The 20,228-nt window shown below is 36.7% G+C and overlaps 1 protein-coding gene across 2 annotated transcripts in view; it reads right to left on the bottom strand.

Annotated features, from left to right (window-relative positions):
* The window catches only part of KLHDC1 (kelch domain containing 1), a 61,471-nt gene that overhangs the window by 6,322 nt on the left and 34,921 nt on the right, over window positions 1-20,228 (bottom strand). For both annotated transcript variants that reach the window (XM_027111174.1, XM_027111175.1), the window contains 6 exons: window positions 19,977-20,035; window positions 16,947-17,059; window positions 15,136-15,208; window positions 10,542-10,626; window positions 8,824-8,876; window positions 2,330-4,781 (listed from right to left, as the gene is read on the bottom strand). In XM_027111174.1, the coding sequence (XP_026966975.1) occupies window positions 4,595-4,781; window positions 8,824-8,876; window positions 10,542-10,626; window positions 15,136-15,208; window positions 16,947-17,059; window positions 19,977-20,035 (570 nt within the window). In that variant the 3' untranslated portion in view covers window positions 2,330-4,594. Of the gene's footprint in view, window positions 1-2,329; window positions 4,782-8,823; window positions 8,877-10,541; window positions 10,627-15,135; window positions 15,209-16,946; window positions 17,060-19,976; window positions 20,036-20,228 lie in introns of those variants that run through there.

The following is a 20,228-nucleotide window of genomic DNA, read 5'->3' as shown; positions in this document are numbered from 1 at the left end:
CCACAACAAGAGAAGCCACCGCAATGAGAAGCCTGTGCACCGTGGCAAGGAGTGGCCCCCGCTCACTGCAACTACAGAAAAGCCCGCACGCAGCAGCGAAGACCCAACGCAGCCAAAAATCAATTAATTAATTAATTTAAAAAAATCAACCAATGTAATCCACCGTATCAACAAGCTAAAGAAGAAAAATCACATGATTACATTAATAGATGAAGAAAAAGCATTTAACAATATCCAACACCTATTCATGATATCAAAAAAAAAAGCTCTCAGCAAACTAGGAATAGAGAGGAACTTCCTTAACTTGATAAGGAACATCTACAAAAAAACCTACAGTTAATATTATCCTTGGGCTTCCCTGGTGGTGCAGTGGTTAAGAATCTGCCTGCCAATGCAGGGGACACAGGTTCAAGCCCTGGTCCGGGAAGATCCCACATGCCGTGGGGCAACTAAGCCCGTGCGCCACAACTACTGAGCCTGCGCTCTAGAGCCTGCGAGCCACAACTACTGAGCCCACATGCCACAACTACTGAAGCCTGCACTCTGCAACAAGAGAAGCCAACACAATGAGAAGCCCACGCACCGTAACTAAGAGTAGCCCCCACTCGCCGCAACTAGAGAAAGCCTGCATGCAGCAATGAAGACACAACACAGCCAAAAATAAATTAATTAAATAAATAAATTAAAAAATATATATTATCCTTAATGATGAGAAACTAGAGGCTTTCTTACTAAGATCAGGAACAAGGAAAGGATCCCCTCTCACAACTTTTCAACATCCTACTGGATGACCTAGCTAATGCAGTAAGACAAGAAGAGGAAACAAAAGGTTGGGAAGGAAGAAATAAAACCGCTTTTGTTCATGACAAATCATAGACACACAATTGTCTATATAGAAAATTGTAAAAAATTACTGTGGTACATTGAGACAATAGAATATTATTGAGTGCTGAAAAGAAATAAGCCATCTTTTCAAGCCATGAAAAGACATGGAGGAAACTTAAATGCATATTACTAATGAAATAAGCCAATCTGAAAAGGGTACGTTCTGTGTAATTCTAACTGTATAACATTATGGAAAAGACAAAACTATGAAGACAATAAAATATCCGTGGTTGCCAGGTTTAGGGGGGAGGGAGGAATGAATGGGCAGAGCACATAGGATTTTTAGGCAGTGCAACTAGTCTGTATGATACCATAAAGCAGGGGTCCCCAACCCCCGGGCCACAGACCGGTACCAGTCCGCACAGCAGGAGGTGAGTGGCTGGTGAGCGAGCGAAGCTTCATCTGCTGTCCCCCATCACTCCCCATCACTCACATTACTGCCTGAACCATCCCCCACCACCCCACATCTGTGGAAAAACTGGCTTCCACAAAACCAACTGGTCCCTGGTGCCAAAAAGGTTGGGGACTGTTACTACACATTTGTTTAAACCCATAAAATGTACACCACCAAGACTGAACTCTAATGTAAACTGTGGACCTCAGATGTGTCTTAGCTCAAGCAGCTATAACAAAATACCATAGACTGGATGGCTTAAACAACAGACATTTATTTCTCACAGTTCTAGAGGCTGGGAAGTCCAGGATCAAGGTGCTGACAGACTTGGTTCTTAATGAGGGCCCTCTTCCTGCCTTGCAGACGGCTGCCTTCTCATTGCATCTTCATGTGATAGGGACAGAGAAGGAGAGCTCTGGTCTCTTCTTCTTCTTATAAGTACACTAATCCCATCATGGGGTCCCCACCCTCATGACCTCACCTAAACCTAATTACCTCCCAAAGACACCACCTCCAAAAACCATCACATTGGGGATTAGGGTTTCAACATATGAATTTTGTGGGGATACAAACATTCAGTCCATTACTTGGGTGATTTAAAAAATGTTCTTGCTGCACCCACATGCTGGACCGTTTGATAACTTCATCAAATTGGAAATTCCAATAGAATCACATTAATACAATGAAAAAACAGGCACCAAAAAAAAGTGGGAATGGGGTACTATTTGTTTCTTAAAACTGTTTCTTTTCCTGTGAAGTGTTCTGAAATCAAAATTTTAATTTTTCAGACCCTATGTACTACCCTGAAAATTATTCTATCTTAGTGAGTTTATTTTATTTCTCTCTCACACATACATACATATAAATAATGTATTGGTGAAAACATCACTTTGTTCCTGGGCTGACAGTATGAAGTTCTAAAGAATATTTTTAAGCTTCTATCAAAAGGCTAATAATTTTTTAAATGTGCTTATGCAAAGATACGATCTGTAAAAAATGTACACTAACTCTGATATGCCATTTACTATATCATTCTAAAAATGGTAATACCTCAAAAGAATCCTTCCTGACAACTGGAAGAGTATCCTGATACACATAATAAAGATGGCCAGAAATTCTTTTTCCTTGAGAATCAGACTGGAAACCTATTTTGTGAACCACCTGAAAAAAAAAAAAAAAAAAAGTCAACCCTCTAGAGTCATCTTTCAAGCAGAGAACCCGTAAGGGAGAGTTAAGAGAGAAAGTTATGAGGCTGATGTTGCCTTGGGTTCCTATACACCGCACAGGTCAACAACACATAAGTTGATAGTAAACCATAAGTGCTAAGAAGTGAGGAATGAATACTGCTTGACTAGGGATCTTCAAAACTGGCTTTGCCAGCTCGCAGAGTTTCTACATCTCCTAATAGCAGGGAAGCCCTGCTATAAGCCAAGTTTTGGAAATTGAAGATCAGATTAGAATTCCCTGCCACTCCTACTATGGGGCTACCTCAGGACATATAACTTTTTGAAGCAGTACAATATATTAAGTCAAATAAGAAGAGTACCAGTTTTGTGTGCCATAAATAATATATAGATTTTCATTCTCTTGAAGCCTAAACGAAGAGTGTGTGTTTTGAGGGGGGTTAATCTAACTTTTAGTGTTTAGGTAAACCGTTTAAAAACAGAAGTGCTTCTCTAAGAGGCTAGAGAAGACATTCACACAACCCAGAAGCCATTTTAAAAAGCATTCATCCCACTCAGTGTCATCTATCACTGTCTAATATGTTTTGATATTTTTTCCTTATAGAATGCCAAATACTGAAGTTCATAGTAATAAAATATTACTTCTAAGACCCATATTACCTATGAGATTATAAATCTGTTATTCAGCCTGAAAATAGTAAGAAAAAATGAAAACTTACACTGAAATATTGTTTGCACAATCAATTCTAATGACTGGTTCACACTAACAAAACTAGGAAAATAGTAATTCTATATAGTTTGTATAATAAATAAAATGTAAACACAAAATATTTCAATACATAAATAGAAGCTTTACACATCTAAAAGACAGTACATACATATAAAATATATCTCTACAATGTAGTGAGATCTATAAACTACTGTAATTTTCATTATAAATTATACATGCACTTCAATACAGAAATATATTTACTCCAACGTTTTAAATTTCAGAGTCAACGTGCATGGTGGTATGGTAGACAGTAATTTTATATACCAAATTCTTAGTAATTCCTTGTTATTAGTAATTCAATGGATGGGTACAACTGTGATATGTGAACAACTTCTTAACCATGGCAAAAGTACTATTTAAAGAACATAAAGATAAATATTCATGTTCCATTTCTTTATAGGCAGTTAATACTGAAAAGAAATGGGAAGATAACATATTTTGAATATCCTGGGTCTTGAGCACCAACTCTGTAGAATGGTGTGGGCCAAAACGAGGGGTTTCTAGAAAGGCAAATTACTAGGTTATCATCCCATTTCATAATTCACTGAAAGTTACTTTAGAAGTATTCCCCCAAGGCAAAATGTATCTTCAGGTGTCTCTGAAGTTAATAGCTATACTGCCTCTCAATATTTCAAAGCTTGTATGACAAATAAATCTCCACTTTAGACACTTTCAAACATGGTCTTTATATACATATAAAATGGGACAAACTAACAACTCAGAGGTAACAGAAAAACAACTGAAGACATTTATTCCCCTACTCAAAGGTGAGGAAGAATACTTTACTAGATAAGTGCTAAAAGGGTAGGAGTTCAATATTTAATCCCATAGCAGTGCTTGCCTATTTTATCATTTTGGCCAGCTGTATTAGTTATTTAAGGAGAAGTTCTTTAAATACCCGAGTCATTTAATGGGAAGCTTTATGTAATTTTAAAGTGACTTGAGAAAAATCTATTCTTTCTGAAAGTTGATATGAGGTGTTTTTATATATCTATCTATCTTTAGGTTGGGGAATCTCTAAAGTCCTTGGGGTAATTTCTTATTCTCCTCAAATCTGTATAATCTTTCCAGTAAAGAAGACACAGTGAGTTAAAGTCTCTTACAATTATACTTACTTTCAGAAAGTAGATTTTTTTTCTGCAGCTTATAAGGAAATTAATTTACGTTAACTTACAAATATAAATACAAATGAATCTGCCATTAACATCTTCTTCCTATATATCTCATGCCATACAATCAGTTTAACATAGAATTTTTGTTTCAAATTTTATCTTCTAAATCAAGCCTCCAATCTGGGGGGTAAATATACAGTCTGATTAAAATGTTTAAACATATTAAATACATAGAGTATACAACAACTTAATTGCTACTGATCCACTGATACTTATTTTCTGTTTCTTCTTTTTGGGCTCTTTGTTCTTCTCGGTGATTAACTGCAGTCCAAAATGTTATTTTTTTGAGTACTTGTTGGAGAAGTTTAGGAGGTAATAAAGATATCTGACTTTCTAAAATTATAGCATTTTTACCAATGCAGTCAAGGCATGACCTGTAAACAAAACATAACAGAATTATTAGTTTTTGAACCTGAACTTATAAAATATTTATAGGTAAGTAATATACAAAATAAAACTATAAAAATTTTACACGATTATGTACTCCCCTGGTATTGTTTGGAACATGACAGGATATATATTCTTTCCACAGCACCACAGTAATTGTATATTTTTATAGCATGGGGACCATATCTGACCAAAATCCAGGTACAACTTACCATGCATAATGTTCTTTAAATAAAAAAGATTCAGACTTAATTCTGAAGCAGGTTAGTCTGAAGCAGACCCGTTTTCACACATCCTTCCAGCCCAATAACAATTTACTCCTCTCTGCGAGCTGTCTTCTTCTTCCATCACCCCAAGATGCAGCACCTGGTGTCCATTTTATACCCTGTGACCCGGCCCTTCCCGTACCCCCTCCAGAAACGACTACACTGGTCTGATGGACAGCCACCCTGAGTCCCAGCCTCAAAGGCAGGCACATGCAGTCTGTCTTTGCTCTTCCTCTCATTTCTATACTGGTTCATCTTCCCTATCACTGCTTATCTCCCCTTCCAAACCTCTCCTTTCTGCTTTTTGGAACACCAGCTGTGTCTACAAACACCCCTGCTTCCTGTGACTTTCTGTCTTTGCTTTAAGTGAAATCTAAGAAAATTGCTTTGTGCGCAGCCTTCTGGAGGAAAGAGGACAAATTTCCCCTCAGCTCTGTTTTCACAGTCAGGAGCCAGTATTAGTATGTATTCTCTTCGCCCCTCACTGCTGCTTCCAGGCTGCGATCATTTTGCCGTCGGGTGTTGCCATCTATTAACCTCCCGCTCATTCTCCCCCATCGCTGAGGATTCTGGCCCTGGACTCATCACAGTCTTGTCTCTTGACTGATTTTAGCATCTGTGTGGAAAACCCTTTTTACTCTTATGACCTTACTCAGGACAGTTCCACCTCTGAAATCTTAAACTTCCATATCCTCCTCTTGGACCATAAGCCTGTATCTTTTTAACTCTTACACCCCTTTACTCCTTTGACTCTTCCCGGTTCTCCAAATAATAAGACCCCTCTGGTTGTGACTTTCTTTCCTATCCGGCCTGTCCACATGCACTTCATAGTGCATCCATGTGCACGTTCCCGTCCACATGCACTTCAATCTCCTGCCAGCAATTTTCATCTCCTTCTGCACTGTCCCTCTGTTATGCCATCCTGGTTAAACTCCAACCACGGATAAACTCAACCATCTCCTTTCTGCGCTTGCAACCTGGCTTCTTAGTGCGGCTGGAGAAAACCACATTTCTGCAGACGTGGCCCACGGCATATCGATTTTGTTCCATCTCCGCTGAGCCCTCCTGAGTGCTCGGCACTACGATGTTACACATCCCTTGGCAGCATTCTGCCCCCAGTCACCTCAGCGGCTATGTCACGTCTTCATCGCCCTCCTTAAGTTCACATCCTTACCTCTCCTCCTCCTCAGACGACCTCACCATCAGCCAAAACCTTCTCAGTGCCCTGCCCCCAACCAAGAAATTCATCTATTTTCATAGCTATATTTCCTTCTTTCGCCATTATTATTATCCCTTCCTCCAGTCAAGGGATAATTCTATTACCTGTTTGCTAAAATCGACCTCCTCAAGAGCCTACTCCATTCATTTATTCTGTTTCCAACAACTTAGTCCCCGATGGCTGCTTCCCTGAGCACAGAAACAAATATGCTCACTCCTTCCCGGGTCGTGGTGCTCGTCCCCAGAAGTCATCCTGGCTTCCCCCTTTACCTTACCAACCTCTTAGTGCTGCCAAACTCCACGGCACTTGTCAATCCAGATGTTCCGTGACCTCCTTACAGTAAGCAGATGCTCCATCTCCAGTTCTCTCCTCGCTCAGTTTTTGTGCTCGTTATCTCCTGCTTCACCTCTAACTCTGGTCACTCTCCTGTGCCTCCTTGTCCTCTACCTTCTCTTCAAATGTTATGAGTTCTTAATGCTCAGCCGTTGGCTTCACCCTTTCTCTCAAAACTCTTCCTGGGCAGAGCTAACCCATACCCATTCACACTCCAGTGATTCTTAAATCTTTATGTCTAGCCTGGACCTTACTCCATTTATTCAGTTAGTAACTATTTAATGGAACGCTCTGTTGCAAGTCCCATAAGCACTTCAAGCTCAATATGCCCAAAACCAAGTTCATCATTTCTACCCCATCCCACCTGCAAACCCAATGCCTTCTCCATACTCTATCACTAATTCTTCCCTCTTCTTTCCCTTAGCATCCATTCAGCTACCAAGTCCATTCAGCCTGCTAAATATCTCTACCTCCCTCCCTTCTCCAGCCCCACTGCCACTTTCTAAATCAGACCCTCACTTTGTTCCTGATCAATGCAACAGTCTCTACTAACTTTCCTAACGCAGTCACTTATCCCTCCAATTTCTCATCTACGCTGTTGCCAAAGAAATTTTATAACGTATAATATGATCATCTTATTCCTCTGCTCCAAATTTTTCAATGCTTCCTGACCTCCTACAAGATAATGTAAACTCTTGTGCATGAGAGACACAGGTGCTAGATGACATACAGTTCCTGATTTCTTATCCAGCCTCATTTCTTACAATTCCTCACCTCATACTTATGTCCCAGGAATACTCAAGAATTCAGTTTCCAGAACACACCATGCCTATATATATCTATATCTATCTATCTATCTATCTATATATATAAGCATGTTAGTGCAAGATATATATATCTTGCACTAACACGTTTGCACTGCTTGTTCACAGTAAATTCTTGTCTCAGACTCTTCTTCCTCTGCAAAGACTTCCCTAACCTTTGCTATCTTAACCAAGGGCCTTCTTCTCCAGTATTCTTATGAACTTTGTACATGTTCTTCTTAAAGCAATTTTATTTTTCTATGATAGTTGTTTGAAAGCCTGCCTTCTATATTCTTAGCAATTTCAGGGAAAGGTCATGGCTTTTCATTTCACAGCACAGTGCCTTCCCATACTAGGCACCCAAATATTATATTTATTGATCCCTGCATATAAAGAACTTGTAATCTACTTAAGGAACGTGGTTATGTTCACAACAAAAGTTAAGTAACAATACAAAGCAGGATAAATCATTCCACCAGTTATTTCTAAACTTTGCAAAATGGAATTACCTTCGGTACTTTCAAAAATCCCAAAGTACAGACCGTACCCCAGACCAATCAAATCACAATCTGTGGGGCTGGAACACAGGCATCAATATTTCTTGAAGTTCCCCATGAGATTCTGATGTCCAGACAAGTTTGGAAACCACAGCAGTTACAGAAGGAGTGGCTAAGAAAAACTTCACGAATGTCCAGTTTGAGCTATGGTTTTCAAGTGGTTTAAGCTGTGGAACGTCTAGAAGTTATAGCACACTCCTTGACACAGAGCATGTGAGCTCCTCTCTCTCTCTCTTCCCCTCCCTCCCTCTGTCCCATGCCTTCACCCCTGTTATCCCTGCTGCATAAAATACCCACACGTGTTCACTAGACAACTTCTTCACTCAAATCCCTCCTCCTGACTCTCACAGGCAGAAATAGGGGCTTGCTCCACAATCCACCCACTAAACTTTGTATATATTCCTTTTAAATTAAAAGCATATCAGCTGATACACTGTAAGTCATACCACCAATTTAATAACAACTTTGGGGTTAAAAAAAGAAATTCTACTAAACTAAATTCATATATATGTGTGTCTATTACTAGACACACTCTGATTTCAGAAAAGTTAAAATATGAAAAAAGTCAGGCCTAGAATCAAGGAAATACAGTATGTTTAACATTCCTACATGAACTAAATTCAGTTTTACAAACAAAGCAAAAATGTGACTATACTCTATATTTTAATTTTTAAAAATCACATTGGTATATGGTTCATCATTACAAATTTTATTATACTCTTAGGAAGATGTAAATATAAATTCAAGTAATAATCTACCTGAAAAATATTATAACGTTTCCCAAAAAGGAAGAAGAAAGAAATTATCATACATTAATAACATATATGTTTTAAAGTAATGAATTTTCTTACCTGAGTAGTGAATAAGGCTGTGTTTGAAAGATCAATAAATCATTACAATGACCCTAGTCAACACAAAAAAGGAGTTATCAAGACTTTTGATAAAAATAAAATACATTAATAATTGGATATTTTTATTGTATAAATGTAAAAGAAATTATGTAAAGCAGCAAATAAATCTCTAACTATTCACACACACACACACACACACACACACACACACACAAATGTACACATACCTGCTAGCTACACAAACTTTAGATACGTGGTTACCATTTTTTCAGTGACCAAACGTCTACCTAACCACAGCCTATATAAATGAAAATTTTAAAATCAGAAACATGTTTTCCCTTTAAGACAGTGGTTTCAAAATGAGAACAGTAGTGGTTTTCAAGTTTTTTGGTTTTTAAGCAGAACTTTTTTCTTCCAAATGACTCATTTTAAAATCTCTTTATTCTGTCCCCCTTTTCCAGGTGAAAGATTCTCTGGGAATTCCTAATTTGAAAATCACAGATCCAGAAGATTTTTTGAATAATGACTCCTTCATCTAAAAGTTAATGTGGAGGAGTCAGCAGAAAATTTTTCTAATACTTTCAAATAGGTCTTTAGAATTTCATAATTTATGATCTTGATTTTAATCAGAATTCATATTTTAATGATAAACTTTATATCCTAAATAAAGATTTCTAGTGCCAAGAAAAAGAAGACAAACCACAAAAGTTGCTTTTTAAGTAAAGTTGTGGTTTTAATCTTTTATTGAAGCACTGAATTCTCGGCCAAAGAAAGTTCTAAAACTTTCACTACACATAACATTTAAGTTGGAGGCCTCAGAACCTCAAAATAAACCAAATTCCCTGGAGAAAAGCCACCTTATCTCAGGGTTCACCACTCCATAGGAACAACTCTGGAGATAACTACGCCTGAAGAGGTGAAAGGGCACTGGGGCCCTCTGGTGGGCTCTGTCTCATTGCAGCCCATCCCTGACGGCTCAGCGCCTGCCATTCCCAAGTGTCCTATGCAAACCAGAGCGATCAATCCTGAGCTCCTGGCCCATCATGTACAGAATGTAAGTGTGGCCATCTCTCTGAATTTCCCAAGGTGCAAGGAGTGGAAGAAAAATACTTCCCAAATGCTACTCGTTTATTCCTTTCACTTTAGTTTTATCAGATTTTAAAATGAGAATGCTTTAAACTCAAATGTAAAACAGGGGTGAAGCAGTGGCAAAAGGCACATAAAATAAAAAAAAAATACACTTTAAACATGCTATAGTAGTTTCCTCTTGAAGGGAGAAGCTAGCCTTGATAATGTTCTAGTTATAAAGTTAGGTAGCAAATTTCACAAGTACTTATTATTATACTTATTAGTTTACATATACTTTATATATATTCTTTATATGCACCAAATATTGTGTACAAATACTTTAATTCAATAAAATTATCAACACTCGGGACTACGGGGAGGGTCAAAGAGAAATGAAGATTCATCCTTTAGAAGCTCTTGTTAATAATTTGACTAATGAAGTTAATAGACCTATTTTGATTTGTAAACCCCAAATATCCTGCAATGCTTCACAAAAGCCACTCATTCTGAAGATTAATCGTACAACAGTGTAACATTTCATGCCCTTCCATATTTTTCAATGTGGGAGTATCAACAATCTTTTTGAACAGCCATTTAGTTTGAATAACACAATTACTCAGAGGAAATATTTAGAATTGAAATTTTCTTACTGTATCCAAGGAAAGTAAATCATCTTTGCTCCCACCAAATACCATTATTTCATTTTCTTTTCCCAAACAGGCTGTGTGCCATAACCTATGATTGAAAATTATAAACAGTGAAATACTATCAAGGAAGAAACTGTACATGACATATAAACCAATTTTAAATTGCACACTCTAAAATTTAATCTATTTCAAAAGGGGTATGACTGAACTTGAGCCTTTGTCATAACCTCAAAGGGGTTAGATTTTAAAGATTTCTCTAGAATTATTAGAGAATTAGATTCTAGGGTTCATTAAATCACATTGTTTCAATGAAAGAGAGGCTTCCCTATAACTCTTTCTTATTATATCCTCCGACCTTTTTCTAAACTCTTTATCTCACAGATATTATCATGATATAAAACAATTTTAAAAAGAACTGATCAGCCTATTGCAGAAACAGTTTTCTTATTGCTATCTGCCACGATGCTGTTCTCATCATTTTGACTTCCTTCCCTGTTCTCTGGTCCCCACCACCGGACAAATCCAATTGGTCATTCTCTTTACATTAATATTGTCGCACTACTTATCACCCTGGGTACAGAATACCACACACATTCCTTATTTCTCTGTCTCTAATCTCTTCCAGCTACTTATAGCTGATAAATAATATTTTTCAAATATTTATTGTTTTTAACCATGGACATTTCCTGATCAGGAAGCATCTCTGCCACTTTTCTCAGCCAAAAATTTATGATCAATAGCTATTTTTTTCCCACAAATTTTAATTCTTGCCTTTCCCCAAATGAACCCTCTATTTCAGCCAAGTCCATTTATTCCCTAAGAGAAAAGCTTGTACCACTTTCTAGGCTTTTGTTAGTTCACCCTGCTTCTTGGGCTTAAAATGAGAAGTCTTTCTCTCAGAGCCTTAAAAACAGGCTCAAAAAAAAAAAAAAAAAACAGGCTCAAAATCTCCAGGAAGTGTTCCAAATACCACCCAGATTGGTTCTGTTACCCTCTCTGTTCAGCACCTTTCAACATTTATATGCTTATTTTATAATCTCCTAACTCACATTTGAAGACAAATTGCTCTATATACTACTTTAATTGTTTGATGTAATTTGTCTCCTAACTCCCTACCGAGACTATATATAAGGTCCTTAAGGTCAAAAATGGCCCCAGTGGTGTAAAGCCGACTGTGCCTATCAACTCCATGTTCAGTGATATCACATTGGCCATGGTGCAAATCAGCAAATGCTACAAACTAGGGCTTTTCTTTTTTTTGGTTTTGTTTTTCCTGGAGAGCGGTTGTTAACTGTTTACCAGCACACCACTGGAATTTGGGTAATCTAATTTTATATTCTTAAAAATGCTTAATAGGGTGTTCTGCATCCAGCAGGTGCTCAAAAACTTCTGATTAACAAAAGCAAACACAAAATACTAGCATAATTTACTCAGTGATTAAATAAACAAATTATTTCATAAAGAAGCAGAGCATCTAATGCTGTTTTGGAAATGGTCTGATAGCTCATATCCATCTCTAATTTCACATTATTTACCAAAAATAATGTTACAGTTTTATAAAATTTAATGTTTCTGTGGGTCTAACTGAGAAAAAAGTACACATAAATTTCTCAATTTTAGAAAATAAATGATAAGTTTTACAGAATCATTGCTTTGCCTCTGAGAGTACTTGATTACTTTTTTTTTTTTTGGCCGCACTGTGCAGCATGTGGGATCTTAGTTCCCCAAATCCGTGCCCCCTGCATTGGGAGTGTGGAGTCTTAACCATTGGACCACCAGGGAAGTCCCACTTTTCTTTCTTTCTTTTTTTTTTTTTTGGTACGCGGGCCTCTCACTGTTGTGGCCTCTCCCGTTGCGGAGCACAGGCTCCGGACGCTCAGGCCCAGCGGCCATGGCTCACGGGCCCAGCCGCTCCGCGGCATGTGGGATCTTCCCGGACCAGGGCACGAACCCGTGTCCCCAGCATCGGCAGGTGGACTCTCAACCACTGGGCCACCAGGGAAGCCCCCACTTTTCTTAATAGACCAAATTGCTGAAGCATCGGATGCCCCAAACAATTACATATTATCATGTCTTTTATTACCACATAACTTATTTTTAGTACATTTATCCTTTTAATTTCCACAAATGCAAACAATTGGCTTATGCACAATTTGTTTAAATAGTTTTCTCAAACAATCATGACACATTCAAGGACAAATGCACTTGGGACCCAGAATAGGACCGAGTCATTAGAAATTTTGTTTGTGAAATACTCTGCCCAATTCTCCAACTTGTATGTTAGAACATAAATTCACACAGATCTTCAGCAACACTCAGATTATGCTGTGGGGTTGGGGATGGGGATTGGAGGAGGGACTGAGGGAAGGAGATCGAGTATAACAAATTCCCTCATAGGAAGGAATAGCTTAATTTCCAGGACAGAAAGCCATGTGTAACCTTGGAAATACTCATGAATCCAACAATGCCTAAGGCTCTATATATCAACACCTATGGGACATCTTTTACAGACACACAAAAAAGGGACCTTGCTGATACCCACCTATATAAGCGATCAGATATGGCTACATAGATGGCTATTCACCCAAGCACAGTTTTATCTAAGATGACACTTGGAGAAGAGGGTGTTACACTGTAGGACGGTGGTTCTCAACCAGGGATGATTTTGCCCCCAGGGGGACATTTGACAATATCTGGAGATATTTCTGATTGTCACAATTCCAGGTGTGTGTTGGGGGAGGGTGGGGGGAGTGGGCGCAGTACTACAGGCATCTACTGGGTAAAGGCCAGAGATGCTTCTACACATGCACAGGATACCCCTAACAGCAAAGAATAATTTGGTCCAAAATGTCAATAGTACCAAAGTTAAGAAACTTTCCACAGAATTACAAGAGGAGAATTGGGCAGCTTACATTTCAAATTATAACTTGGAAAAGTTTTCACAATATACATTTAAATGTTAAGTAAATTCTTACTTTCATAAAAAATTAGTATATATACACATATATATGTTCTCCTTACACTAAACTGTATCTCACCTGTTCTCCTCCTCACCTCATACCTGAAGATAGATCTGCCTCTGTCTTACCTGCCTTAGGAAAACTCTGGCCTGGACTTCCATCATCGAGGAACACTGGAAAGCCTTTCCTGCCTTGATTTTGGTGACATCTAGCTTGCAACCTGATGTTCTTTTTTACAGACAGCTTATGTCCTCTCACAGCTGCTCTAAACTTATTACCTAAACATTCTAATAAAGCATATGATTTACATGACACATTAGCGGAATTCAAAGAAATCGCTTTACATAACTCAGTTCTAACTATATATTACTGATAATATTTCTATGGCTCTGATTACTCATTAAGGATTGAAATATAAAATAGGAGCAATTGAAAATTAAACATATTCTTACCACCACTTTGGTCTATAATTAATTCATTCACACAATCAAACAACTGGAAGAGAACTAAGAGCTCATCTAGTCCAACTCCCTCATTTCATAATGAAGAAATTGATGCTCAGTTTCTTTAAGTGACTTTCCCAAAGCCAAAAAGCTAAGTGGTAGCTGAGCAAGGACTAGAACACTGGGCTCCTGAATTTAATATAAAACTCTTTAAACAATATATTTCAAAAGATCCAGAATTGCTAAAATAATACATTCCACTGAATTTTTATACATGAAAATATAAGAATGTAGTTATGATACACATGTAGTTATGATAAACTCTAAATGTATTGTGCATATTAATATAGATATACACAATGATATATGTATATATATTTACATATAAATATTTTCAGGCCTTTTTCTCAAGTAAGTTACTTGTTATTAAATGTCTAAAATGCATATCGCCTTATGCATTAATATATCATTGACTAACTTCACATTAATATAAATAATCTATAGTAAAAAATATTCTGAAATACATGGCATGAAAAAAATAAAATTACTAACCATAATGATTATAAGGTACTGAATTTGAATCTCCTATGAATATATATCATACTATTCAATCAAATAAGAAAAAAATACAGTACGAATGTGATTTTCTTTGCAGTCTAATAATAGTATATTTTTCTACAGTTTTTTACTCTATAATATACCACAAACAACTGTTTCCTTTTTTAATAAATTTACATTAATGAATACATCATACAGTTAATAAAGAAAAATAATAATCTGTCATCTACTTGATCAACATGAAAGAAATTTCCTCATTAAATTGCTCTAAATCTCTTCCAAACCCAAATAACTACTACTAAAGCCAACCCCATTCTTGTCTACTTATTAAAAATATTAACATTATATCATACTTTCAATTTCTTAGCCTTTTCACATTTATCAGGCAAGATTATACATTTACCTAAAAGAATAAAATTTTCAAATATACAAATACGGATAGAAACTGAATAGTTCCTTTCTACAATCAGATATAATTAGAATTATAGTTAAATTATTTGGGTAACATCACGCTTATTTGAAAGATATCCTTCCTGATGGTTTCTGGTTTTAACGGCAAACACTATAAATTCAGTGCTACATTTAATACTTTAAAATTTTTAACTATTTTACTTATTTGTCAACTTCTAGACTTACCTGGGTTTTGTTTTAGGTAAATGTGTAAGCTGTTTCCAACAATTTGTTAAGACATTATGAATCCAACCATCACCTGCAATATTATGACAGTTCAGAAATTAAGATTAGGTGTTTGGGATAAAATTTTAATTTTTTCCCCAAATTTATCATGCTACATTTATATGACTATTTTTTGTGCATGTGCATATTTTATCATAAAAATTCTCAAACATGTACGAAAGTCAAGTGAACATGACAACGAACCTTCACATAACCCAGATTCAACAACTACTAAGATTTTACCATATGTGCTCCATTTATCTCTTTTTGTTATTCTTGTTGCTGAATTCTTCTAAAACAAATCCTAGCTCTTATCATTTTCTCCAAACATATTTCAGTGAGCAACACTAAAAAAAATTGGACATTTTTTACACAGCCACCATGTTATTATCACTTAACCACAATGCCACCATCACAGTCAACAAAACTATAAGTAATTTCTCGGTATCATCTGATACCCATATGACCATTTCTTCAGCTGAATCTTTGAGGGAGGAAACTGACTAGACTAGGAGTTAGGACATTTAATTCTCCATAGTTCAATGATGAAAAAAAGCAAATAGGAATTTGAAACAGTAGAGCTCATGAAGATACGATATTAAACAACTGTTAGTGAAATGGATAGATTTTAGGATTTTTTTTCTTCCAGTTTTATTGAGATATAATTGACATACAATACTGTATATATTTAAGATGTATAGATGTTAGTTTTTTTTTTTTTTTTCTTGCGGCACGCGGGCCTCTCACTGCTGTGGCCTCTCCCGTTGCGGAGCACAGGCTCCGGACGCTCAGGATCAGCGGCCATGGCTCACGGGCCCAGCTGCTCCACGGCATGTGGGATCTTCCTGGACCGGGGCACGAACCCGTGTCCCCCGCATCGGTAGGCGGACTCTCAACCACTGCACCACCATGGAAGCCCGATGTTAGTTTTTAAATTAGATTCCAAATCCTTTTTAATTAAATACCCCACAAATTAGAGAAGTATAATAATCTACAGTAACTAACATCCCCTAGAGGAACTGCTGTTCCTCCAGCCAGCATCTGGCATTTCTTGGCCAGAAGACTGCCAGATACACAGTTGATGCTCAATAAATTTTTGTTGAAAAACAAATAGTTGTTTTTCGATCCTATATAAAATTATATAAATGGTTTTAATGGTATATAAAGTTTCTTAAGAAAAATGTCTCTAGCCATAGAAAACTTCTGCGTTAAATTACAAGACACTTGTCAAACTAAGTGGATATTCTTGGTCACTTGTCTTTCTTGGTGCCACAATTATACTAGTGAAAGAAAAACTGTATTACAAAAATCACAGCCATTGGGATGAGCAGTAACAGGAGTTTAAAAACTCTAGCTAAGCACTTTCCTTTATAGTTCTGGAACAAAAAGAGAAGCAACTGGCCTTCCCACCTTGTATTTCTAGAGCTTCCTGGGAAACGTTCCTCTTCTAATCCCCATTCTAGCCTATAGTATAAGCATCTGGATCAAAAATTAGGAAGACACAAAATCAGAAATACTACAGTTGAAAGGGTCTTTAATTCCTCTAGGTTCAACCACTTTTCCTTTCCCTACACTAGGAAACAGGAGAACTTAGACAAGCAAGGGTACGGAAGGAAAGGGGCCTTCTACTTCTCATTCATGATGCAACCACATAGTTGGGGATAAAGGTAAACCAGAAAATCAGAAAAGTAAAAATACCTTAAGTATCAAATACAATCAGGTTAAAAAAAAGAATAAAATTTTAACTGTAGGTTAAACTTTAATCAACTTACTTAATGGAATATTGTCTGCACTTAGTCCACCAAATAGGAAAAGCGTATCATCAGCTATTGGTGTTAAAGTATGCCATGACCGATGTTTGGGGTTTTCTCCATTAATTGGAATCCTGTGGTGAGGGAAAAAAATAGAAGAATCTAAGTACTGTGTTAGTCAAAACAAAATTTTTCTGATCATCTCAGATCTCAAAAGAAAAAACTGCCCTCCCTAGTATAAAAAATTTTGATTCTACTAATCCTACCTACAAGAATATTTTTAAAACATTCTTAAATTCTTGAAGAATTTACACAATTTCTTTCCATTTAATGTCTATCCCACTTGGCCAGAACACAGACTGAAAATTAAAAAGTCAATTCCTAGTTATTCACAACGCATACTGAGCATCATTCCTACTGAAACCAAGCTGGACCCGGTGGGGCTCCTGGGCACAAGAGCCTTTCCGTGTCCCCTTCCCTGAGTTCCAAAGGGTAGGTTCAAACAGCTGCTAATCAGGGAAGGGAGAGGATGCAGACACAAGGGAGGAGCAGTCAAGAAACAATAGTGCAGCCTTTGGGCAGGGTCCTGGTTCTGCCTCAAGGGACACACATAATATCTTTGAGCTCTTCTGCTGAACTGAAACCTCCACCAAATGCAAGATGTTAACTACATGATGAAGCATGTTTCATTCCAGAGAAGGTCACAGTTTGCCCATCACCACCTGACGCCAGATGACCTCTGGATTGAAGGAATGTGGGCCCTGCACGTACCCTGATCCTTATCAGCAACCCCGCCCCTGGACTATAAGACTCCTCACAGGCTCCCCCTGGTTGGGACACACAGTTCTGAGGGCATTAGCTTGCTGTGGCTCCCTTTGCCTAGCAAAGCAATAAAGCTATTCTTTATTACTTCACCCAAAACTCTGTCTCCGAGATTTAATTTTGTGTCAGTGTTCAGAGGCTGGATTTGGCTTCACTGTTAGTTAATCAGTAAGACTTCCTCAGGTTTTTAACAGAAATGTTTTCATGTCTGTCATTTTTTACTGTTGTTTCACATTTAATTTTGTATTTTCAGCTGACTTCCTTAAGGATATTATGGAATTTTGTTGTTGCTGTTGCTGTTTACTTTGGTCTATTTATTGTAGAATTTCCCGAAAATGCTACTCTAACTTCACAATAAAAGTATGCAAGCCACTCCAGATCCGGGATAAACCTCTAAAGATTTCAAACAAATACTGTCATATTCTTAAAATGAAAACAGAAATAAAAACATAAGCACAGGGACTTCTCTGGCCATCTAGTGGTTAAGACTCCATGCTTCCACTGCAGTGGGCATGGGTTTGATCCCTGGTCGGGGAACTAAGATCCCACATGCCACATGGTGCAGCCAAACAAAACGAAACAAAACCATAAGCACAAAACTTTAACTAATTTAGGAGGTGAGGTCACACCATTCTCCAACATTCTGGAATGATCCAGAATAACATGGGCCGTTGGTAGAAGATGTAATTTATTTTTTCCAAAATGGAAATATTTTTACTGTTTTTGTTAACTATAAAAAACATTTGGGTTACAACACATTCAACAACCACAAAAATAGTTTTTAAAAGGGACAGTTCTCCTATAATCCTGTCCTCCAGCAATAAGAAACATTAATAATTTGGTATATATCTCTCCTAACTTTAATGCACATATAAAGACATTTATTAAAAATATACAAATAGGATCATATACTCTGTTCAATTTTTTTCATTCAACTAATATATTTCAGAATATTTCCATGAAGCATATTGTCCTTTGGTAATGGAAGTACAGCAGCTCATTGGGCAAATGCACCATGATTTAAACAACCCCCACTTACGGACATGAGGGTTGATGTCATGTTTTTGCTTTTATAAATAATGTTGCAATAAACATCTTTGTTGTGTGTGCACACACACATACATATATGCACACACATATAAACACTTGTCCAATTTTTGTCTTAGGAGAAATTCTGGATCAAAGTAGAAATTCCATTTTATATTTTAAACATATTACCAGACTACCTTCCAGAAAATTATACCAATTTAAACTCCCACTAATTGTGTTACAACCTAGCACAAACTGATCATTTGTAATTATTTTTATCCGGTAAGTGAAACTATTATTTTTATTTCAATTTCTTTAATAATTTATGAAGTTGGACATCTTTTAAAAATAATTTCTGCATATTTGTATTTCTTCTATGAGTTGCTCATTTCATGTTCTTTGTTCACTTTTATTGGCCTGTTTGTCTTTTTCTTACTGATTTTCTGAGTTCTTATGAATCTTAGCCCTTTTGGTTAGAAATACTGTAAATATTACTTCTAGTTTGTTTTTTGTTTGCATTTTCCAATTTGCTTTTTAACTTTTTGTGGTATATATTTCTACACAGAAATATTTAATTCTTAAATGGTCTTATCAATCAGTCTTTTAATTTATGAATTTTGGGTTTATATCATCTTTATAAAAGCTTTTTCCATGCCAAGATTTTAAAGATAATCTGCTATATTTTCTTCTAGCACGTTTGAGGTTTTATTTCTAATAGTATTTATACTTTGGCATAATATATAGGTCTGATTCCAAATCATTACATGAACAGCTGAATTGATAGCTAAATATATTTATTCTATTGCTAAATATATATTATGAGCAGTAAAATCAGAATTTGACTCACTCGGTTATCTGTTGACCTGTGATGATCCCATTAAAACTTCATTTGTTCTACTGACCAGTCCTCAAGAATATGTAGTATAAAACCAGTACTTTTACATAATCAATTTTCAACTGCTAGTGTTCTCATGTTTTATATAGTCTAGTTAAAGAACGAACTCTATATTGAAATCTATATATTCCTTGCTTAAGCAAAAAATCTGAAGGGGAAGAAAATATCAGTTCAGTTTTACAGATACAAGTTTGGGTTATACCATGCATGTGTGCACACGTCTGTGCAGGCAGATACACACACACACACACACCCCACACACAAAAATGCCTACAGATTAAAACATACTTAAATTTCGAACTTACCTTCCAGACCAGGTCCAGGTATCTAAGTTTAGATAGTGCAAATCATTCATCCTAGTTTGCTAAAATAAAAGTGTATGAAATTGGTCAGTGTTTTACATATTTCATGGGCTAAAATTTTGGTTTTAAAATAAATTCAGATTAAAAATGGATTAACTCTATTTTACTTAACATCAGAAGTTTATATATTGGGAAACAATGCTAAGCATTAATAAAATTAGCATAGAGCTACCAAATTAATGTGTAAAGGGGGAA

The sequence above is a fragment of the Aethalodelphis obliquidens genome, unplaced genomic scaffold (assembly GCF_003676395.1).
Source record: "Aethalodelphis obliquidens isolate GAN/ISIS:26980383/991018 unplaced genomic scaffold, ASM367639v1 scaffold10, whole genome shotgun sequence".
NCBI lineage: Eukaryota > Metazoa > Chordata > Mammalia > Artiodactyla > Delphinidae > Aethalodelphis > Aethalodelphis obliquidens.
The sequence above is the reverse complement of the archived record's forward strand: the minus strand, read 5'-3'. Positions and strand labels throughout refer to the sequence as shown.